The 24,617-nt window shown below is 40.9% G+C and overlaps 1 protein-coding gene across 1 annotated transcript; it reads right to left on the bottom strand.

Moving 5' to 3' along the window:
• Positions 1–739: 739 nt before the first annotated feature.
• SPRY3 (sprouty RTK signaling antagonist 3) lies at positions 740–22,931 on the bottom strand. Its single transcript, XM_069746853.1, has 2 exons — positions 22,795–22,931; positions 740–1,867 (listed from the first exon to the last, which is right to left on the bottom strand). Exon 2 carries the CDS (start codon positions 1,767–1,769, stop codon positions 888–890), a length of 882 nt encoding a protein of 293 aa, XP_069602954.1. The 5' UTR covers positions 1,770–1,867; positions 22,795–22,931; the 3' UTR covers positions 740–887.
• Positions 22,932–24,617: the final 1,686 nt, after the last annotated feature.

Below are 24,617 nucleotides of genomic sequence, written 5' to 3'. Positions count from 1 at the left end.
TAGCTTTAAATGCCACCTGAGAAGAAATGGCAACACATATGAACAACTATATCAATATAAGGAGTGGTGAAGAAACATAACCAATCCATGCAAAATATATCTCTTTGGTTTACATCATATTATCATATATGATAAAATGCATTTTGCCTAGTCGTTATGTTTGCTAAAAGCTTCCTTCTTGAATTGGAAAAAAAAAGCAAAAGAAAGCAAACAAAATAAAACAAAATAGAAATGTAGCTCCCTAGTTTGGATGGTAGGTGTTCTAGGTGTGGTTTATAACCAGGCATTAATTCTACTTCAACCAGATATCTTCTGAAGATTCATTTCGTTTTCCCTGTTTGATTCATGTTGACAATTTATCCCTAATGTCTATACTGTTCTACAAATTACATTTCTTCTTGCAATTGCTATGTCTGCTATAATAAAGTGCACACATTTTCATGTTTATCACAGGCTTTCAAAGTCAACCTTGAGTTCCTAGTTGAGTTATTCGGCACCGCCAACAAGATCAAAGAACATATCACCATAGGCCCAATTAGTTCACTAAGCTGTCAATACTTTAGTCTGTTTGTAACAGTTTTTAAGTAGCAAATCGTCAATTCCCACCAGGACAACCATGTTATATCTTATTATCTGATGAAGTGGCAGAGGTATCTCCAAAACTGGTTTATAGCATTTTTCAGTTTTTGAGTTGCACAGTTCTTGTTCTTCTTTTTTTCTCTTTTAGGATTACATTCAGTTAAAACGTTTTTACATTCCTCGATTGCAAGTGGGGTCTCGGTAAGGCTTTCACTGACTCTGACACTAAGTGTTTCAGAGAAGAAGATCGCAGAAAGGATTCAAGGAAATAGTGTAGAAGGATTCATTCCACAATTATCCTCTTCAGGTCATACCGGTTTATCGAAAGGCCTTGGAAATGGTGTGCCACTAGATGAGGATATTTTTCTGCAGACAGTGTTGGTGTGATTTTCACAACGACAGCCTGGTCTTTTTACTTTATCATAGCCCTTCTGGCAGAGGGTCAGGCAGCCTTTCATAGGGGGATAGCAGCATAGACAGGGCATGAAGAAAGAAAGGAAGCTCATGACTGCCCAACGAGCACAACAGGAGCCTTGGTTGCAAGAACAGGGACTATCAGCACAATTGTCCTCTTCATCCTCATCGTTAGAGGAACAGTGGTAGAAGAGGCCTTTGATACAACAAAGGCACGTTCCATAATCTAATACATTTTCGGCAGAGCACAAGCAGCGCTGGTCACAAATCCAACAAGAGGGAAGTTTTCGAACTTGCGTACACTCGTCACATATGCAGCGCCCACATTCTTCACAGATAAAAAGGTGGCCCATATATCTGTCGGACTTTTCCATTAATCCTTTTATAAATTGATCTTGCTTTAAGTCTCCATCCTTGGGTTGTGTCCTCATAAGGGAATTCCTTGATTGAGATGGAGTTATCCCAGTTAGTAGTCTTTGATCTGAAGCTGTGGTGCTTCGAGACACTGAGCTTATTGTACTTGAATGGCTTAAATCATGGGTAAGATGTTGTGGTTGGTGTTGATGACTTTGGCTACGATGAATATCTTGGTGGTTGTAAGATACCAGGTGATCATTAGGCCACTCTTGCTTTGCAGCATGTTGGGAAAGTGAAGGATTTGACCAGGTTTGCATGAATGAGACAGTAGGTCGTTCCACATAATCGTTGTTGGCCCTGATGGAACGGATTTGGTCTATGGAAAGGACCTGCTGGATGTCCCCTGTAGAACTCTCCATGATCTTTGAAAAAATCTCTTGTAGCTACGTATCAGAAGACCCTCTTTGGATGTTAATGGTTTAATGTTGTATTGTTCATCAAGGTACATCTGAAGATCCTGAAAAAGAAGAAAATAAATACACTTATTTTTTTGCCTGGATTAATTCTAATTCAAACTATAGCTAAATAATGCAGTACACTATGACATGTTCACCTTCACAAAATCATAAATGCCTTAAAAAACAAATAAAATAATTAGCTAAACTAATGTATGGCTTCAAACTATAGCTAAATAATGCAGTACACTATGACAGTTTTCCCATTCACAGGTTTAGCCATAAATGTATGATAGGTGGAGTCTAACTTCCAGGACCCTCATATATTGGAAAAACATAAGTCCCTTGACCATTGACTACCAGTTTCTGTAAGTATCATCAAGTTGGCTTGTTTTGCACTGTATTCAGTCTCAGGCAGGATTTGAACAAGCCTAGTTGACTGGCCACATATTTGTCTCATCTGTCAGAGGCCACAGGCTCAAAAAGTGCTACTTCAGACAGACTTGGCACAAACCACTCTGCATGGCCGATTCCAGAGGAATCATGGCCTTCACCCTTTAATCCCTGCAAAAGGATCTGGACTTACAACAGGGTCCATGGAAAGGTTGCTGGCTCGAGCAGCAAATCAGAGCAAGAAGGGTCATCATTAGGGTTGAGCGAAACGGGTCGAAATATTTCAAAAGTCGCCGACTTTTGGCAAGGTCGGGTTTCAAGAAACCCGACCCGACCCCAGTGTGGGGTCGGCCATGAAGTCGGCGATCTTTTGAATCTGGAATCGGAATTCCGATACCGATTCCCGATATGTTTAAGATATCGGGAATTGGTATCGGAATTCAGATTTAAGTGTAAAATAAAGAATTAAAATAAAAAATATCGCAATACTTACCCTCTGACGCGCCCTGGTACTAACCGGCAGCCTTTCTTCCTTAGAATCAGCCTTCCAAGACCTTGCGGTGACGTCGCGGCTTCTGATTGGTTGCGCGGCGGTCACATGGGCGGCCGCGCGACCAATCAGAAGCCGCGACGTCACCGCAAGGTCTTGGAAGGCTGATTCTAAGGAAGAAAGGCTGCCGGTTAGTACCAGGGCGCGTCAGAGGGTAAGTATTGCGATATTTTTTATTTTAATTCTTTATTTTACACTAAAATATGGATCGCAGGGCCTGAAGGAGAGTTTCCGCTCCTTCAGACCCTGGGAACCATGGAAACCCAATGCACTGCATTGGGTTTCGCGTTTCGGCCGACCCCGACCCCGACTTTTTTATAGGATCGGCCGATTTCACTCGACCCGACTTTTGAAAAAGTCGGGTTTTGTGAAACCCGACCCAATCCTATAAAAGCAAAGGTCGCTCAACCCTAGTCATCATGTTGAGTCAATACGGGGAAGTCATATCAAGGACAAAGTCAGGAGGCAAGTGGGTAGTCAAAAATACAAGCCAAGGTCAGACAACAGGATACACAAAATCAGAAGTGAAAAAAAGGTTGCTTCCAGTTCCTGATAAAATACTTGTCTTTATTAGGAAATGTAAAATCTTAAGCTTTAGTCACACTAAACGACTTACCAATGATCACGACCAGCGATACGACCTGGCTGTGATCGTTGGTAAGTCATTGTGTGGTCGCTGGGGAGCTGTCACACAGACAGCTCTCTCCAGTGACCAGCGATCAGGGGAATGACTTCGGCATCGTTGAAACTGTCTTCAACGATGCCGAAGTCCCCCTGCAGCACCCGGGTAACCAGGGTAAACATCGGGTTACTAAGTGCAGGGCCGCACTTAGTAACCCGATATTTACCCTGGTTACCATTGTAAAAGTAAAAAAAAAAACACTACATACTAACATTCTGATGTCTGTCACGTCCCCCGCCGGCGTCCACAGGGTTAAAACTGCTTTCGGCAAGAGCGCTGCTAATGCACACGCTCCGGCCGAGTGCTTCCCTGCACTGACTGTGTCAGCGCCGGCCGTAAAGCAGAGCACAGCGGTGACGTCACCGCTGTTACTGCTGGCGCTGACACTGCCTAAAGCAGTTTTAATCCTGTGGACGCCGGGGGATGTGACAGACATCAGAATGTGAGTATGTACTGCTTTTTTTTTACTTTTACAATGGTAACCAGGGTAAATATCGGGTTACTGAGCGCGGCCCTGCGCTTAGTAACCCGATATTTACCCTGGTTACAAGTGAACACATCGCTGGATCGGCGTCACACACGCCGATCCAGCGATGACAGCGGGTGATCAGCAACCAAGAAATGGTCCTGATCATTCCCCAACGACCAACGATCTCCCAGCAGGGGCCTGATCGTTGGTCGCTGTCACACATAACGAGATCATTAGCGGGATCGTTGCTACGTCACCAAAAGCGCTGCAACGATATCGTTATGTGTGACTCCCCCTTTAGTTACAAATGGATTCCAAAAATATCGCCATGTATAGCAGCTACGCATTTCGGACACACTCCAGCATCATTTATCGAAGCTCATATAAAGGACGCTGGCGTGCATCTGAAACGTGTAGCTACTATATATGGCGATTTTTTTGAAACTAAGCTTTAAAATTAACTAATAAAGACAAGTATTCTATCGACGGCTGGAAGCAATTCTTTTTTTCACTTAGACATCCACGCTTTGGTTGGAACAGATTTCCATGCTCCTGGACTTTGAGAACTGTATCGAGTGAGCTGGCTGCACATTTTTTTTCCTTTTACACAAAATCACACGGGAGCAAGATGTCAGAAACCAAGTCTATAACTAACCAATAACTGGCAACTAGAGACTGTCTTCTGGGGTTTATATAGAAGGAAGCTCTGCCTGTGGCTCCCAGCAGAGAGCTAATTACCTACCAGCTCACTGCAGAAAAACAGGTGTATAGGAAAGGGAGAACTAGTCTCAGAAATCTAAAAGCTAAACACCCACAATCTTCAGACTTCCAGCAGTAACAGTAGTGTTAGTGCGGCGCCTCTTATCGGCCAAGGCAGGGGTTGTAGCAGTACTTAGTATAGATCTTAGGCCACACACACAAAAAGATCTCTTTCATTAGTTACTTCAATTTTATTGTGTGGTTTAAACACTTTCAGTCCAACAAGGAAGCGTGACTTCACGAAAATGAGCTTTGCTTTTTTAAAAAGTGGTGAACAGCAATTCTGCAACTTTATGAAGTTTGCTTTTATTGTTATTATTGTGTTAAAAGTGTACAATGAATGACAATTTAACTTTTTCTGTGGGTCAGTATGATTTGTATCTGTTTTCTGGTTGTTCTATTTTTTTTTACTATATACAAACACCTTTAAAAGAAATATTGTTTTTGTGCTGTCAAGAACTTTTTCATTTACCGGCTGAGGGAGCTGTGTGTGGATTTGTTATTTTTCTCAAGGTTCACTGTGTGAATAAATAATAATGTAGCAATGTTATAGCTTGGTTGATTATGGTTGTGGCACTATCAATTGTGTGGAGTTTTTTAAAGATAAAAGCAGTTTTTCATAAGGAAAACATTTTTTTCTCAATATTCAGAATTCCTGGCTCAACCAGGGTTCTCCTAGCCTGAACATATAGCCTGACAAGCCTCTATGATGATGTTAGATCAGGTGAGACCTGATGGTTCATGAAATTTGTTCATAATACAAACCATAAAATAAGGTCTCCATACAGTCATGTAAATAAACCCTTGTCTCCTCTCCAAATCACACCTTATCGCGTATGCACTTGACCCCATCCCATCCCACCTCCTTCCCAATTTCACTACCACACTTATCCCATTCCAAAACCATGCGAAACCGGCTAAATAAGATTAAAATAGATAAATCTCCGGGTCCGGATGGCATACACCCACGAGTACTAAGAGAACTAAGTAATGTAATAGATAAACCATTATTTCTTATTTTTAGGGACTCTATAGAGACAGGGTCTGTTCCGCAGGATTGGCGCATAGCAAATGTGGTGCCAATATTCAAAAAGGGCTCTAAAAGTGAACCTGGAAATTATAGGCCAGTAAGTCTAACCTCTATTGTTGGTAAAATATTTGAAGGGTTTCTGAGGGATGTTATTCTGGATTATCTCAATGAGAATAACTGTTTAACTCCATATCAGCATGGGTTTATGAGAAATCGCTCCTGTCAAACCAATCTAATCAGTTTTTATGAAGAGGTAAGCTATAGACTGGACCACGGTGAGTCATTGGACGTGGTATATCTCGATTTTTCCAAAGCGTTTGATACCGTGCCGCACAAGAGGTTGGTACACAAAATGAGAATGCTTGGTCTGGGGGAAAATGTGTGTAAATGGGTTAGTAACTGGCTTAGTGATAGAAAGCAGAGGGTGGTTATAAATGGTATAGTCTCTAACTGGGTCGCTGTGACCAGTGGGGTACCGCAGGGGTCAGTATTGGGACCTGTTCTCTTCAACATATTCATTAATGATCTGGTAGAAGGTTTACACAGTAAAATATCGATATTTGCAGATGATACAAAACTATGTAAAGCAGTTAATACAAGAGAAGATAGTATTCTGCTACAGATGGATCTGGATAAGTTGGAAACTTGGGCTGAAAGGTGGCAGATGAGGTTTAACAATGATAAATGTAAGGTTATACACATGGGAAGAGGGAATCAATATCACCATTACACACTGAACGGGAAACCACTGGGTAAATCTGACAGGGAGAAGGACTTGGGGATCCTAGTTAATGATAAACTTACCTGGAGCAGCCAGTGCCAGGCAGCAGCTGCCAAGGCAAACAGGATCATGGGGTGCATTAAAAGAGGTCTGGATACACATGATGAGAGCATTATACTGCCTCTGTACAAATCCCTAGTTAGACCGCACATGGAGTACTGTGTCCAGTTTTGGGCACCGGTGCTCAGGAAGGATATAATGGAACTAGAGAGAGTACAAAGGAGGGCAACAAAATTAATAAAGGGGATGGGAGAACTACAATACCCAGATAGATTAGCGAAATTAGGATTATTTAGTCTAGAAAAAAGACGACTGAGGGGCGATCTAATAACCATGTACAAGTATATAAGGGGACAATACAAATATCTCGCTGAGGATCTGTTTATACCAAGGAAGGTGACGGGCACAAGGGGGCATTCTTTGCGTCTGGAGGAGAGAAGGTTTTTCCACCAACATAGAAGAGGATTCTTTACTGTTAGGGCAGTGAGAATCTGGAATTGCTTGCCTGAGGAGGTGGTGATGGCGAACTCAGTCGAGGGGTTCAAGAGAGGCCTGGATGTCTTCCTGGAGCAGAACAATATTGTATCATACAATTATTAGGTTCTGTAGAAGGACGTAGATCTGGGTATTTATTATGATGGAATATAGGCTGAACTGGATGGACAAATGTCTTTTTTCGGCCTTACTAACTATGTTACTATGTTACTATGTCTTCAACTTATCACTGACTTCTGGCACCTTCCCTTCTGCTTTCAAACATGCCACAATCACACCTATCCTCAAAAAGCCATCCATTGACCCCACCGCTGCCCCCATTCGCTTACAAAATGACTTATTTACAGCCAAAGCAAACAGACAATTCACTATACTCCTGTTTCTTGACCCGTCCTCTGCGTTTGACACAGTAGACCACTGATCCTTTATTCCTTTGGCGTCAAAGACCTTGCCCTATCCTGGATCTCATCATACCTTTCCAACTGTGCATTTAGCATCTCCTACTCCAATTCTAACTCCTCATCCTGTCCTCCCTCAGCTGGAGTCCCTCAAGGTTCTGTACTATGACCCTTCTCTTCTTGATCTTGGCCTGGGAAAACTCATAATGTCCTATGGCTATCTGTACACTGATGACACTCCGATCTACCACTCTGTCCCAGACATCACCTCTCTGCTGTTCAGAATTCCTGAGTGTCTATTAGCCATATCCTCCTTCTTCTCCTTTTGCTTCCTCAAGCTCAATGTGGACAAATCTGAACCCATCTTTCCTTCACCTCACGTATCTTCCCTGCCTGACCTATCCATCACAACAAATGACATCACACTTTCCCCTGCGCCAGAAATCCGCTGCTTTGGAGTAACCGTTGAAGCTGCCCTGTCTTTTAAGCAGCACATCCAAGCTCTCGCTACCTCCTGTCACCTGCAGCTCAAAATATTTTCCAGAATCTATCCTTTTCTCAACCCTCAAGCTGCTAAAATGCCTGTGCATGCGCTCATCATCTCTCGTATTGACTACTGCAACATCCTCATCCTCCTCTGTGGCCTACCTTCTAACACTCTTGCACCTCTCCAGTCCATCTTTAAGTTTGCTGCCTGAGTAATTCATCTCTCTCCTCGCTACACCCCTGCTTCTCCCCTTTTCAAATCCCTTCATTGGCTCCAAATTCCCCAGCGTATCCAGTTCAAACTACTAACACTGACCTACAAACCATCCATAACCTTACTCCTCTATACATCTCTGAACTAATCTCCCAATATCTTCCCTAACGTAATCTCCAGTTGTCCCAAGACCACCTTCTCTCCTCCACAATTATTCATTCCTCACCCAATCACATCCAAGTCTTCTCTCAAATATCTCCCATCATCTGCAATTCTGTACTCCAACATGTCTGGTTAGCCACCACATTTAATCCTTCAGATGGAACCTGAAAACTCATCTCTTCAATGAAGCTTAGAACATGCAGTAACCACGCTGCCACCTCAACACGACTGGAACCACTACAAACTAATGTCTCCTTCCCCATCATCCTGAATGTAAGTCCACAAAGGAAGGGTCCTCTTCCCTCTGTACCAGCCTGTCAATGAAACTGATATTTCTATTTCGTATGTAACCCCTTCTCATTTACAGAACCATGGACTCAATGGTGCTATATAAATAAATAATAATAATGATAGCTAGCATCCCATACCTCTGGCAGGTGTACTAAGATGGCAGACCTAGGGGCCAATGTGAAGCTGACAGCTGCAATAGCAACCTATCGGCAGAGTTTGTATGTTCTCCCCGTATTTGCGTAGGTTTCCTCTGGGCACCCCAGTTTGCTCCCACACTTCAAAGGCATATTTATAGGGAATGTCGATTGGGAGCCCCTTGGAGACAGCGATGATAATGTATGTAAAGCACAGCGGAATATGATAGCGCTATATATGAGAAAAGCATAATAAATAATACTGTGATTGTGACATGAGTGGTGGGTGATGTTTGATAGAGGGAAGGGACTCTCTCTGTAACCCATCTTAAATAGCTTGAATCATTGGTGGCGAACCAGATAAAAAGAACCTATCAATAGTTTGTGACTAACGGATACATTTGAGAACACAATGGGCAGCCACAAACTGGTTATTTTACTAAATACCAAATATTACCAAAAATGCTGCCAAATGTCGTAAAGGCCCCCTGAAGGACAAGGATTTCTACTAAAAGTTGGGTCCAAACTTCCAGGTTTTGGTAAATCGGCATGCAGAGTGGGATCCCACAACCCTCCAAGACTCCCCCCTCCGTACTGTTATAGTGAGATCTCACAATTTCAACTAAACCAACACTGCTATTTCCTTTACAACACATTCACCAATCAGTAACCGTTCTATTGATGCTACCGATCGCTAATTGTTCAGTAAAGGATTCGGCAGCATTGATTTAGTTCAAGGTGCTAGATCTCATAATAATAATCTTCTGCTTTCACCATGAAGGGTGACATAGAATCCCGACATGCAGAGCAAAATTCAACAACCTGGATGTTCGGACTCAACTTTTGCTAGAAAGTCCCTTAGGGTCACCAGGCTGCATTTTTAGTAATAGGTGCTATTTAGTAAAATCATCAGTCTGTGGCTGTCCATTGGTTTCTTAAATAAAAAGGGCAATCACAGACTGGTGATAGGTCTCTTTTAAAGTGATGTTTCCTTAAAAAGTATTACAGACTTCATTTGCATTGGTGGTCTGTGAACTTTGCCCTGAATGCAAAATTCTTAAGGGCACAAAATTGGAAAAGAGAAAAAAAAGGAAAATAATAAAGTAATTATTTATACTGAAGATCCATGGCAGTGCATGTGCACTGGATATCAAGATGAATACCTTGGATCTCTGGGAGAGAGCCACTTTGAACAGTGTCAGCAACAATATGACACCGATATAGTTGGATACTGTCGAAGAGCAGAGAGCCTGTGGCCTAGAAGACATCAGCGTCCTAGCTCAGGGGACACAATGACATTGCATTACATCTGGACGCCCTGTGTGCAGGGGAAAAAAGGAATCAATGACTAAGATTTGGGTTTTTTTGGCTTTTTTGTGAAGGGTGACACAGAGGTGGCATTTTTACTTTCGGAGGAAGTCAAATTTTATCAAATTTGCAGGTTTCCGCAAATTTAAACACTTTGCAATTCAATTCACAAGAACCAGACTGTTGACGCCAGGCACACCAACATGGTCTTTCCCACAATTCCCTGCCGCTATTCCATGACAACCGATAAAGCATGACTATCACAACCACTATAAATGATGAAAACAGTGACATTTTAGGATTTTATAGCCTAAGATAAGAAGTCAGAGCTCAGTCCACATTGGAATAGAAAAGGGCTTAAATCCGATTGATGTGTACTACTACAACATTTAAGTATATTGAAAATGGAAGTGGTAGTCCCAGTCCGTGAATAATAATTCATAGACTGAAGTAATATAGGGAGGTACTGGACCTGCAGAGTCAGTGTGACTGTGAGTTGATTCATCTGTGATATACAGCAGTAGCAACACCTTAGTAACAACATTTGCTTCACTCTTCATGCACTGGAAACAAGGAGGGCATTTTGGCACCCCTCACTCTGACTTTTACTACTAAAGAAAAATCTTGAAACCAAGTCTTGTATGTCACAGAAAGTGTTCTTCCTGGATTGTAAGTTAGGCAAGCCATCATCTTTTTTTAACACACAAAAAAATGTTTCTCGTCAACATCAATGTTATCAGAACTATTTAGTTCACAAGGTGTGCTTGTTATAAAAATAAAAATAATGTATACTAAAACCGTATTGTACATGCCACCCGAATACTGCTGTTCGTCACCATTTTTCCCTTAGCCAGACAGGTTGGGGTCACTTGGATATTAATAAGGCTGTGTTTGTATTAAAGAGCTCATAATACAATACAGTACTTGGAGACCTTTGTGTGTTATATGCTTTTCCAGGTAATTAGAGGCTTTTCAGGATTGAAATTTGCAGAAAACTTATTTGCGCAAATCAAATTTTTTGGGAAAAGTTCGGTAAAGCTGCTTAATTCAAATTTCAAACAATTTGCTCATCTCTACTTAAGAGGTATTAAGTAGGCACTCAAAGGTCATTATTTTATTGATTTTATACATTGTTTGATTGAAGGAGGCACTAAAGGGACGTTATTACCGGAACAAAACTTGCCTTTCCCCGGGTGCTGGCAACCTACACCACCGTGCTAAGCAGTGGTGATTTCCATATACCAATAGGATGGCAAGTGTACAGATTTTGTTAAAGAGTTATATTTCACCCATTTACACCAAAAAAATGAAAAAAGTATTCAAATTTTTAAAAAATAAATTTTGAAATCAAACTAGTAAGATATTTTGGATATCAAAGAATTAAAAATTATCTTTTACAGGCCGTTCATGGCGGCTGGTAAATATCAATAATATTTCCTTAATACAAACCCTGATTATAATGTGTATTAAAAATCACTCAGTGAAAGTTTTAACTTAAGTCCGATCACAGGGGAAATACATGACCTTATCTATACTGCAGTCTGCTTGGAGAAAACCACTTTATTCCTTATTACTGTGGCTCTAATTGCTTTTCCAGGCATTACTCCCCGGAGAGGCTTCCAGGAGACACAAGTGGAGTAAGTGATGTGTTGTACTGTACTGTATGCCATTTACACCACGCCATCTAATGCATAAGTCAAATATTCTTGTCTTTCATTATAGAATATTTTAATGGCCGGGATATATTTCTCCATGTTTTAAAATGAAACCTTATATGGCACAAATGCACAAAATCAGCAATTAGCGATCACCTAAAATCACTATGGACAGATTTTTATGATACGACACTAGTATTCCTCAAATTAAGGAACATTTTTGTAGATGAAAAAAAAGAATATGGTTTGACTGTAAAAAAATGTTTATATTGTTTTTAACAATTTACTATAATATTTATGTATTAAAGGTGCTGTTTCATTCTAACAACCCCTTTATTGAAGCTGACCCGCAAATCAACAGGTTCAGAAACCCCTTAGATTATAAATGGGGGAATTTACAAAAGGCCATTCAAATATATAGCTAAATGGCCAAGAAAGAGCAAGGACTGCCAGATGGAGACACTCTTTGTTAGCAACTCTTTGCTTAAGGCACTACAGAAGATCCAATCTTTTAAAATTGAAATTCGGTGGCTTCTGCAAATGTTTCCCAAAAAATGTATTTACTTGGAATAAATTTTCTGCAAATCGCAGGTACTCCAGTTGCTTTGAAAAGTTGTGTGTAACACTCTGCCTGAGATCTCTTAGGACTGTATTGAACACCTATTAAGCTCTTTAACACAAATACCTAAAAATATCAAAATGACCAACAAACATATAGCTATGGGTAAAGGGATGGTAACTGTTCTTCACAGCTGTGCTGTCACACATAGCATTGTATGTTTTTGTCTATTGCTAAGCTGTGATCTTTGACTTCCTCAGAGTACACCTATTCACCCCAGAATGGTTGCTACTCTGCATTCCCTGCCTCGACTTTCATACAGGCTATGATAAGCTTTGCTATGTGATGGGCTATACTATATGGTAGTTGTAAAGCATTTTAGGGAAGACTGCCCAGTCGCACCCACGGTCATGTAAATTTCTCTGGCTGTATCAATTTTCTGACTTTTTGGCCATTTGCGCAAATCAAATTGCTCATTTGTTCAAATTCGCGGATCCAGCAAATTTGCTAAAATTTTACATGAATTTGATTTGGATTGAATTAATTCACTCACATCTGGTAGTAGGCATCCCTCCTGATGCTGATTAACATCACAATGCCATCCTCATTACATGACAATCTGGGACTTGTTGACTTTCCTATCCATTCCCTTCAGAACAAAATGAACCTGAGGGGCTAGGACTGATTTTCTTACCTTTATCTGCTAATGTAGAGAGGGAGTCCTGCGCAGGTTCACCAATCATGGTGAAAAATAGAACAACATGTTTTAAACTCCTTTCCTCCATGGACATTAAATCAATCTGTAAGGTAGGTATGCCATTGCTTACATACCTTACCACACAAGTCAAGTCTCTATGGCCAACAATATGGCTTTTTTTGGCCAATTTTAAGAACTAAAGCTATTTTCCATGTGGTAGGTAAAGGGTATATTTAAATAAATTCTAAGTCTTCCTCTTCTGCTGTCAATGTTGTCATATTCTGTCATATTCACTATCCTCTCAGCAACCCCAAGGATATGAATGGAGCACAGGCTGAGCATGCAAACTACTGATCCATTGTAACAGGGAGAAAAGTGTCCCGCTCAATGTGGGTTCTAGCGATTGGACCACCATCGATCAACCAGTTATCACTAGTGTTGAGCGATACCGTCCGATACGTGAAAGTATCGGTATCGGATAGTATCGGCCGATACCCAAAAAGTATCGGATATCGCCGATACCGATATCCGATACCAATACAAGTCAATGGGACACCAAGTATCGGAAGGTATCCTGATGGTTCCCAGGGTCTGAAGGAGAGGAAACTCTCCTTCAGGCCCTGGGATCCATATTAATGTGTAAAATAAAGAATTAAAATAAAAAATATTGATATATTCACCTCTCCGGCGGCCCCTGGACATCAGCGCGGGTAACGGGCAGGCTTCTTTGTTTAAAATGAGCGCGTTTAGGACCTGAGAATGACGTCGCGGCTTCTGATTAGTCGCGTGCCGCTCATGTGACCGCCACGCGACCAATCAGAAGCCGCGACGTCATTCGCAGGTCCTAAATTCCTAGAATGAGGAGTTTAGTGCCTGAGAATGACGTCGCGGCTTGTGATTGGTCGCGTGGCGGTCACATGAGCGGCACGCGACCAATCAGAAGCCGCGACGTCATTCTCATGTCCTAAACGCGCTCATTTTAAACAAAGAAGCCTGCCGGTTACCAGCGGTGATGTCCAGGGGCCGCCGGAGAGGTGAATATATCAATATTTTTTATTTTAATTCTTTATTTTACACATCACTATGGATCCGATACCGATTCCCGATACCACAAAAGTATCGGAACTCGGTATCGGAATTCCGATACCGCAAGTATCGGCCGATACCCGATACTTGCGGTATCGGAATGCTCAACACTAGTTATCACCTATCCTGTGGACAGATGATAACTTGTTTTCTCCGGATAACCCCTTTAAGTTGTGATTAGTGGATAGAAAGGATAAGTTTGCTTGGCAGCGCTAATGTCTTAAAATTCTCAACCTCAGCCTGCTGTACTCACAAGGTTTTTAAATTAATTGTAATGAGACCGCTGACAAAATCACGCAAGGATTGAGATATATGTATAGATTTATTGCTCGCACAAATTGAATTTTAGGGCCCCCCATTTCACCCCATATCTGGTTTCAGATGTCATATTATTGGCTCATGTTTTCTACACATTTTGGGCACTTGACAAATTGTACTTCATGGTCTCTCAAAGTATTTGGGTTTGTTGCCCTTTTTTTGCATTTAGTGCTGTATTATTGACTGTTTATATGTCAGATCCTGTGGTGTTTTATTGGCTCTTTGACTCATACAGTACATAATGTTTTGCACTATTGTGTCCATCTGTTTTGTACCTTTTATATCGCTACACAATTTATATTGACCCTTATTTTGAGCTTGGCTTGGGTTGTCCTTTCTATCCACCACCTTGTCGGTGGATTTGACACGTTTGTGTGTTTTAGGTGTTTATAATTTGTGTTGTCTTACTTTCTTGTTAATATATTTACAATACTATTTTGGTTTCATTTATTTGGATGTGCAACTCCGTGTTTATGTATATAATCCTTGGGTCATGTACTTTTATTTTTGCACATACTAGATTTGCAATCTAACACTTTTTAGTAGGCTGTACCCACCCTTTGCACAAAAAGAGAATGTCATAAAATACCCAACCTCTGCTGACTTTAGATTTTTTATTAGATTTTTAATTGAAATGAAAAACAACATTAAAGACTATCTTAACTTGTGTTTGTTTTTTATGTTGTTTTTTTTATAACAATTATGTTCTGCGTGGAAAGTTATGACACTTTGTAAATCACTTTGTTAGGGAATTTGCTTTCATTCCTAAAAAAAATGCATGTAAGTAACTTCCAAACCCCCTTCTTTTCCCCAGTCTATTTGGCTGCCTTCAGCTGCATTGATATCGGAAGACACTAATTTCAAGTACAAATGATGGCAGTGATGGGTCAGCGCTTGTGTCCTCCTCTGAGTGTTGTGCTCATCGGAACTATCTTCTGCAGCAGCTTATCCCCAGAGTTAGTGACACGGTGATCCTTTCACTGCGATCATCTGTACTCCATATGAGTACGTTCTGATATCAATGCAACTGAAGCCAGACAAAAAGACTGGGTAAAAGCTACAGCTTGGAAGCCACTTACACGCAATTTTGTTTACTGGAATGAAGGAAAATCCCCTAATATAGTGATGTATAAAATGTAGTTACTGTTTAAAATGTTGCTGCCAACTTTAAGGAAATAAAGTTAACGTGCACTCGGTCAGGATTGCGAGGTGCTGGTGTAATGGATCAAATGATCCCAAGTACTAGTAAATACAGTATAGTTTCACGGCACACTCTAATGAGATCGTGTTAATTGCTTATAAACATTTATTTTAGTCAAAAATATAAATATAAAGGAGGAAGCGATATATACAGACGTTTCGGCTCCACCAGAGCCTTAATCATTGCATCGCTTTTCCACAGTCAATATTGGAATGCAGCGTATAGGAAAGAAATCCCGCAGTGCCCTGATATGGCTATAGCTGCAGGACTGCTCATGTCATATATGTGGGTGGTAGCCCAGTAGTTATATGGTAGTCTGGTCCCGCGCCTTGCTATGTCAGCTGGTGTCACACTCTGGTGTCCCAGTCTGATCCTGGTGTGATAACCTTGTAATTAACTATACCCACCGACTGTATAAGTCAATAAAAGGATTGGCCCTTTTAGGAAAACCAGAAAGCTCATGCTGCATCCTCCATTGAGCCAATTTCCTGGATGCAGTGTGGAGGATGAAGATTGACAATTCTGGTCACATGGTCATCCACCTGGGCACCAGTGCTCAGGAAGGATATGATGGAACTAGAAAGAGTACAAAGGACTCGAGGGCAACAAAATTAATAAAGGGGATGGGAGAACTACAATACCCAGATAGATTAGCGAAATTAGGATTATTTAGTCTAGAAAGAAGACGACTGAGGGGCGATCTAATAACCATGTATCTATAATATAACGCTGGGAGCGTCACTCTGTCCGAAGCCTTTATAGACTGCGCAAGCGCAAGCGCCGGCGCAGTCTGGGCCTCACAGAGTGACGCTCCCAGGAGATCCGCGGTATGCGTAAACACTGAACGCACACCGCGATCTCCAACTGAGAAGCAGGGACCGCCAGGAGGGTAAGTATGAGCTATATTCACCTGGCCCCGTTCCACTGCCATCTTCCCGGTCCTCGGCCTGTGACCTTCAGTTCAAAGGGCGCGATGACGCGCTTAATGCGCGCCGGCGCCGCCCTCTGACTGACCAGTCACAGCCAGAGGACCGGGAAGATGGCGGCGCGCAGCGGTGGAACGGGGCCAGATGACTATAGCAAGTGCTGGGGGGCCTGAGCTGGCGGCGATACCGGCACCTGACCCCCACAGCGCACCGGTGTCCCCGCCTGCTCAGGCCCCCCAGCACTCGGCGCCCAGCGACCATAGGTGAGTATGGTATTTTTTTTATATATATTGCAGCAGCATACGGGGCATATACAATGGAGCATCTTATGGGGCCATAAACTGTAATGGAGCAGTGTACGGGGGCATATAATACAACGGAGCATCTTATGGGGCCATCAACCATAATGGAGCAGTGTACGGGGGCATATACAATGGAGCATCTTATGGGGCCATAAACCATAATGGAGCAGTGTACGGGGGCATACACTATGGAGCATCTTATGGGGGCCATAAACCTTTAAGGAGCAGCGTATGGGGCATATGGATGGGAGCAGCACATGACAGAACGGGGGCGCAGGATAGGAGCAGCACATGACAGGATGGGGACGCAGGATGGGAGCAGCACATGACAGGATGGAGACCATATACCAATATAAATGCTCGCCACCCGGGCGTAGAATGGGTTCAATAGCTAGTAAGTATATAAGGGGACAATACAAATATCTCACTGAGGATCTGTTTATACCAAGGAAGGTGACGGGCACAAGGGGGCATTCTTTGCGTCTGGAGGATAGAAGGTTTCCACCAACATAGAAGAGGATTCTTTACTGTTAGGGCAGTGAGAATCTGGAATTGCTTGCCTGAGGAGGTGGTGATGGCGAACTCAGTCGAGGGGTTCAAGAGAGGCCTGGATGTCTTCCTGGAGCAGAACAATATTGTATCATACAATTATTAGGTTCTGTAGAAGGACGTAGTTCTGGGGATTTATTATGATGGAATATAGGCTGAACTGGATGGACAAATGTCTTTTTTCGGCCTTACTAACTATGTTACTATGTTACTACTATGTTACCTACATCTATGATAGAGTATGGCCATCACAGCAAGGGGGCATTCTCCTAAAAACAACATTCCCTTTAATGTGTACATGTGCAAAATATTACTTAAATGTTACATAACAAAACAGGTCATGAACTAAATGCAGAATTTACCTATGTATTTATTTTCATGGTGGCTTAAGATCCTATGAGGTTGCTTTATTTTGCAGATTGGCTTAATAGGATAAATACACTATTAGGGTATGTGTGCACGTTCAGGATTGCTTCAGGATTTGGTCAGGATTTTATGCAGGTAAAATCCTGACCACATCTGCACCTGAGGTCACTGGCAGGTCACCTGCTTTGTCCTTGCATTCTTTCTGCACTGTAAGGACATGCTGCGTTCTTAAAAGACGCGCCGCTTGTCCGTTTCCGTGGGTCTGTCGCATGCGTTTTTTCCTGCATAGTGGAGATGGGATTTCATTAAATCCCCTCCACTATGCTGTAACATCTGGATGCTGCGTTTTTGACGCTGCGGCTCAACACAGCGTAAAAAACGCAGCGTTTCCTGAACGTGGAAACATACCCTAAGGCTATGTGCAGATGTTCAGGATTTCTTGCAGAAAATTCCTGAGAAAAACCTGAAATTTTCTGCAAGAAATCTGCATGCGTTTTTTCTGCATTTTTGGTGCGTTTTTGATGCATTTTTTTCCGGACATTTCCCAATGCATTTTATAGTGGGAAAAACGCAAAAAAAACGCAAAATTAATGAACATGCTGCGTTTTTTACCGTGTTGCGTTTTTTTCACGGAAAAAAACGCATCATGTGCACAAAAATTGCAGAATTCATTCTAAATGATGGGATGCATATTGTATGCTATTTTTTGCAGTTTTATAGCGTTTTTATCGTATCGTATTTATTTATTCAAATCTGCAGCAGGTCCATTCTTTCAGCGTTTTTTCAGCGTTTTTCACCCATTCAAATGAATGGAAAAAAACGCATTTAAAACACATGAAAAACATGCAAAAAAGCTTTAAAAAAAACCATGATTTTCCTGCCAACACTGTGCTTTTTTGCTGCAAAAAAATCTGCTGCAAATGGTCAACATGCACACTGAAAATTTTAATGCAGCAAAATACTGTTGACTTTTGGCAGGAAAAACACTGTGTAAATTCTGCACGTTTTTTATGCGTTTCTACATGCGCATTTTTCCCATTCAATTGAATGAGTCAAAAATGGCACAAAGAAAAATCGACATGCTGTAGATTTGAAAAAAACAAAAAACACTTTGATGGCTAAAATCTTCAAAGAAACAATAAACTGTGTGTGCATGAGAGTTCAGAAATCTTCTTCACTTTGCTGCTACTTTAAAACACTGAGTTGTTTTTCCTCGGCAAAAATGCACGTAGAAATACACCAAAAACGCAGCGGGGGAACGTTAAGAAGGTCACAGATACTCATCTCCCTTCTATTGTTACATCCTATTTCAACAGATATGTCCAGATTTGAAGATGATATGTTGAGCCAAGAGCAAAGGTAGGGAAGTACACAAGTACATTGGATTGGATTCATTGAGATATAAGGGTATTTTTTTCCAATGACTGCTCTACCAGTTTCCTTTTACCTAATTATTAATTAATCCAATAACTCGCCTGACCTTTCACCATTAAATCCAGCATCTCATGCACGAAGAGTAGCTTGAAGTGTTGAGTAATTGTGTGTTTGCGTATGCAGAATCCATTGCCTCACACAATTACAATGGCTTGCCCACACGTTGGCTGGAAGGTTTGCATGACGTCACTGACCACAAGACAACTGGGTTTCAACATTGCACCATACATCTCGCGCGCCTATGGGAATGCTGCATCTGGGAAGGCTTGACCTTCTTAGGAATACCTGATAAAAATGTCTCCATTCTGGGCAACCCCAATGCCTACTCTGTCTCTACTATAATGGTGATATCTTGCTGTTGCTGCCTCTAGAGGAAACATTCATCTGGTTCTAAGGAACCTCCTGAGGCTCCATGAAAATCCAAGTTCAGGTACAATGGTCTAGGCACGTAACATTAAAAACATTAATGCTCTTGAACCCAAATTATGCCATTGAAGAGTTGTATGACATCATGAAAGACCCTTCATAAGCACGGCCGACATTGGGTACATTGTTTTGCAGCAAAAAGAGATAAAGTTTCTCCTTGTGGGGAGTGGTGGCATACGGAGACTTAGAAGCCATGAAATGCTCTTCTGATTTCCACTGATGGGGGAACAAACCCTTTGAAACACGTCTGCAAATTAACTTTCTGATTTGGCCTCTTGTCCCTAAGTCATATGGCAAGGCCCTTAGATGCCAGTCTTAAGCCTCTCACCTAGCCAAAACAGATCTCATACTTTGCCCTGATGAGGGGCAATACCCCAAAACACTGTGTCTGCAAATTAAGATTCTGGTTTTGCTTTTATCCTACGTCATATGACAAGGCCCTTAGATCCCAGTCTTAAGCGTCTCACCTAGTCAAATCTGATCTTATACTTTGCACTGACAAAGAGCAATAGTCTGAAATATTGTGTCTACAAATTAAGATTCTGGTTTGGCTTTTATGCCACGTCACATGGCAAGGCTCTTAAAGGGGTCAATATTGACTTTTAGGAATGCTACCTCCAATAGGTGGCATTAGAGATCCTGTCCTCCTCATCTTTGAAGAGGCTTTTTTTTTGCATATTTCAGTAAGACAGCACACTTTTGACACCACAATCATATCAGTGTAAAGTAGTTGCCATAATCTAATATGGCAACTAGTACTACAGACTTGCTAAAATGTCCCTGAATGAAGATATTAATTGGTTCAGTGTGTTGGGGAAACTTCAAGTTTGATCTCCTCCTCCTCAATAAAGAAACAGATCTACACCAAGCACTCTATGACAATTATAGAAGACAGCAATGGTTGCACCATATTTAGATATAGACCTTACCATGGGACAGTAGATATGCCATTAATATGTAATATCCCCAGTCCGGAAAACCGGCAATAGACTGGATTCCATCATCATGTGAAGAGTGTTGCCCTCCAGGAAAGGACAAGGGCTAAAGATTGATAACAAGCATTCATGGTCATGGGATAACACAGGATTGAATAGCCTATTCATGAAGAATATAATAGTCCTATTGCTTTATATTCACATATTTGTTTTGTAGAGATTGGAAGGTTACCATCTGCAATATTGGGCTTGGACATAGGATGTTATCTGCATTGTGACTTGATGATGATTAGTGACTTGGATATGATGTTATGATATGGATCTGTATCATAGAAAAATTCTAATAGAATGGTATTGGTATTTACACCATTGTGGGAAGGGCAACTCAATTATTTAGTCCATCGTTGCTTCAAGAGTGGATATCCTAAATCCAAAATGAAAAATTGTCAACCTCCAATGTCCAGAGATAGCAATCCATTCTCCATCCAACTTTCCAATGGCATGTAACATCATAATTCTGAAGGTATCGGAAGGTGAATATAGGGGTATCTGCAATGGTGAGCATGGATTTGTCAGCAAAAATTTATACAAAAATTACATAATGATTGGGTTCCAAATAAAAACAAATGACCACGTGAAAGAAAATCCAAATCCGATAATGTCTTGTCTGTCCCAGTACAATGATTAGAACTCAAACTATTTTGTAATTCATTCTCTAGAAAGAACACGACACAAGATATGTAGGGTAATTGTTAATTCCAGGCTCTACTCATATATTAGAAATGAATAGGAAGAAACAAGGTTGTGCCAACTCTAAGTTTTAAAATCGTAATAATCAATTTATCTGTAGGGATGTAGACACAGAAACCTTGTATTAGTGATGGACGGCAAATGCTACATTTTATTATTTATTCTAGGAGCAAATAATATGATGCCTTTGATTACCCCTTCCGAGGGTAGGTTCACAATCATAGGCCTAAGGCTTGGTCATAGGCTCTTAGACTCGAGACAGGTTCATGGGCCCAAGCCATCTGCATAGACATATTCAGGACACCTTGACGTAATGAAGCCAAGGTGTCGTCATAAGCCGTAAACCATTCGATTGCGGCCCTTTTCTGAGATATATAAAAATATCTCTAACAAACAAAAAATATTTTAAGAAATAGAACATCAGAGACGATCGTCCTTGAGAAGATCCTGATGACCAACACCCAGCTACTGGCTAGATTATAATCCTAAAGATCAGAGCAAAGTCCACACTTTTCCATAAGAAGCACCGATTATTCAACATAAACAGGACATTTTATATTGTGAGTGACGTAAATGGCGAGAAACATGACGGTTTGCCATGATATATCTTTAGCCAAGGTTACTAGAACCTGGACATTTCTAAAGAAGCACTTTCTTCTACTGCACTCCAGACTCTACTATTTTCACCTGACAACTCCCTTCTTATTCATATGGGGTTTGAGGCTGGATCTAAATTAAAAAGATCTACCGTATTTTTAAAATTTTAAAATATGAATATTTATTTGATCTTAGAATACTCCATCATCTGTAATCTTGGTGTTGATAATTCTTCCATTCCATTGATTGTAATATACATTTTCTATTTGTATTTTACCTATGAATGTTATAGTGATCTGCAAGATGGCATTCTATATACATCGACATAAGCCATCCTTTATGCTGCTTTTCATAGAATTGCAAAATGCCTCCATTCTGAATACACACTGACTATCGGACCCCATACTATGTAGTTATATGGCAAATTAATATCTAATCTGGTGGGGCGGTTTGAGATAAAAAAAATATAATTAATTATTTTCTATTGCATACTTACCTTATTTTTATTTATTTTCTTATTTATTTTCCTCTTTCGCCTGTTTTATCTGCTATGATGATGATGATTGGGCATTTTTTTTCTCCCCTTACCCCTCCCACATTAGAATGTAGACAGCGGCCAAGTAAAATGTTATCGAGTCTAAATAATTTGGAGAAAAATACTAAGTAGAACTGTTACTTGTCTGCTCTTTTTATTCAACTTCAGTCCTAAAATCAATGAATAAAAATTCACCAACCTTCCTAACATTCACAATTTTTATTTTTTTGTTGCCGTAAAGAAATATCAAATCTATACAATGCAGCATTTTTTCCCCTATGATCTTCACAATGCTCAGAATGAATAATGTGTTTTTAAGACGTCCTTCTTCAGGAAAAAATTAATGTCTACTGCATTCCCTTAAATCAATAATTATTTTTATTTCCTGAGATGGAGAAGACATTACGTATTCCCCACCACAATTTTTTTTTAATTAAATTTTTAAAAAATGTATCCAATATTGAAAAGAAATAAATAGTATGTATTCTATCGTCAACTTACCTATGTGAGACTTTAGGTCCATGATGGTTTGAGTATATATAGTCCCCACCCAGATCCAGGTAGTTACTGATTCTCCGTCTTTCCCTTTGTATGCATCCTAGTTATTGGAAAAGTCTGAATGAATACTCCTCCTTGATCTTGGTCTATCGAAACGAAGGTGTGTCTCCAAAACGCAGCGCCAGCATTCGCACCGACATGCACATTTTATGCGGATGGCAACAGAAATGCTAGAGGCAAATGTTGGCAAAGCCTAACAGTGCACACTTCAAGGATTGGAGCCGCATCAACGAGTCTTTCGCTTAAATCCTCAGCTATGGCTTTGGTTTATAGGGTGTCTTCTGCAAACATCTGCACGTCAATACATATATAGGGGTTTTTTTTCACGAGACGGCACTAGAGACGTCTTCTTGGCTCCCTCCTGGTGGACATCTCTGCTCAGCACTGGATGATTGTATGAGGTGGTGCTGATCTGTGACACTCTGTTTTGTGAATGCGGATATTCTCAGTTATCTTGTGAATGAGTTAAGGGGGTGGAGAGAGGTGGAGTCTGCAGGGCTTTGTCAGTCTGCATTCTGGATGTGTGGAGTCTCTGTTTCTCCCTCTCATTGTACAATCCTATCTCCTGGTAGGAAATGTCCTGTTCTCTGCATCTGTCTTATAGAAAAATTAATGGCCAATTTCTCAACCAGCGTCTCTGGCTTTTCTCCCCCATCCACCCCAAAAAACAACACATAAAATCTTATGCAACCCATCTCCAAAAGATGGAATTATTGAATCTAATGGAAAAGATCAGAGGATTATTATTCCTTCATCTCCTTCTGCTAGCTGTGTCAGGTTCTGTCTCACACATTCTCTCCTCTCTCTCTACATTCCCTCTCTCTCTCCTTCCCTGTGCTGTAGTCCTAATGCTTAAGTGGCGTCATCCTTTGGAAATTGAATCGGTCCATTAGATCTCCCCATAGGCTTCTCTGTATCCGGTCCCATGGCTCTGACTGCAACAGAATTAAACAAGGAAAAATAATGCAAAAATGATTTTAAAGCAGCATTTCATCTGGCTGAAGCTCAAAATAGATTTTTCATATTCGAATATTTCTGGATTTGTAATTTGCTTTGATACTAAGTATATATATATATATATATATACAGTACAGACCAAAAGTTTGGACACACCTTCTCTTTTAAAGATTTTAAGATTTTTCTGTATTTTCATGACTATGAAAATTGTACATTCACACTGAAGGCATCAAAACTATGAATTAACACATGTGTAATTATATACTTAACAAAAAAGTGTGAAACAACTGAAATTATGTCTTATATTCTAGGTTCTTCAAAGTAGCCACCTTTTGCTTTGATGACTGCTTTGCACACTCTTGGCATTCTCTTGATGAGCTTCAAGAGGTAGTCACCGGGAATGGTCTTCCAACAATCTTGAAGGAGTTCCCAGAGATGCTTAGCACTTGTTGGCCCTTTTGCCTTCACTCTGCGGTCCAGCTCACCCCAAAATATCTCGATTGGGTTCAGGTCTGGTGACTGGAGGCCAGGTCATCTGGCATAGCACCCCATCACTCTCCTTCTTGATCAAATAGCCCTTACACAGCCTGGAGGTATGTTTGGGGTCATTATCCTGTTGAAAAATAAATGATGGTCCAACTAAAAAATCGAGATATACCACGTCCAATAACTCACTGTGGTCCAGCCTATAGCTTACCTCTTCATAAAAACTGATTAGATTGGTTTGACAGGAGCGATTTCTCATAAACCCATGCTGATATGGAGTTAAACAGTTATTCTCATTGAGATAATCCAGAATAACATCCCTC

The sequence above is a fragment of the Ranitomeya imitator genome, chromosome 2 (genome assembly GCF_032444005.1).
Source record: "Ranitomeya imitator isolate aRanImi1 chromosome 2, aRanImi1.pri, whole genome shotgun sequence".
NCBI lineage: Eukaryota > Metazoa > Chordata > Amphibia > Anura > Dendrobatidae > Ranitomeya > Ranitomeya imitator.
This window is presented reverse-complemented; position numbering and strand designations above follow the sequence as displayed.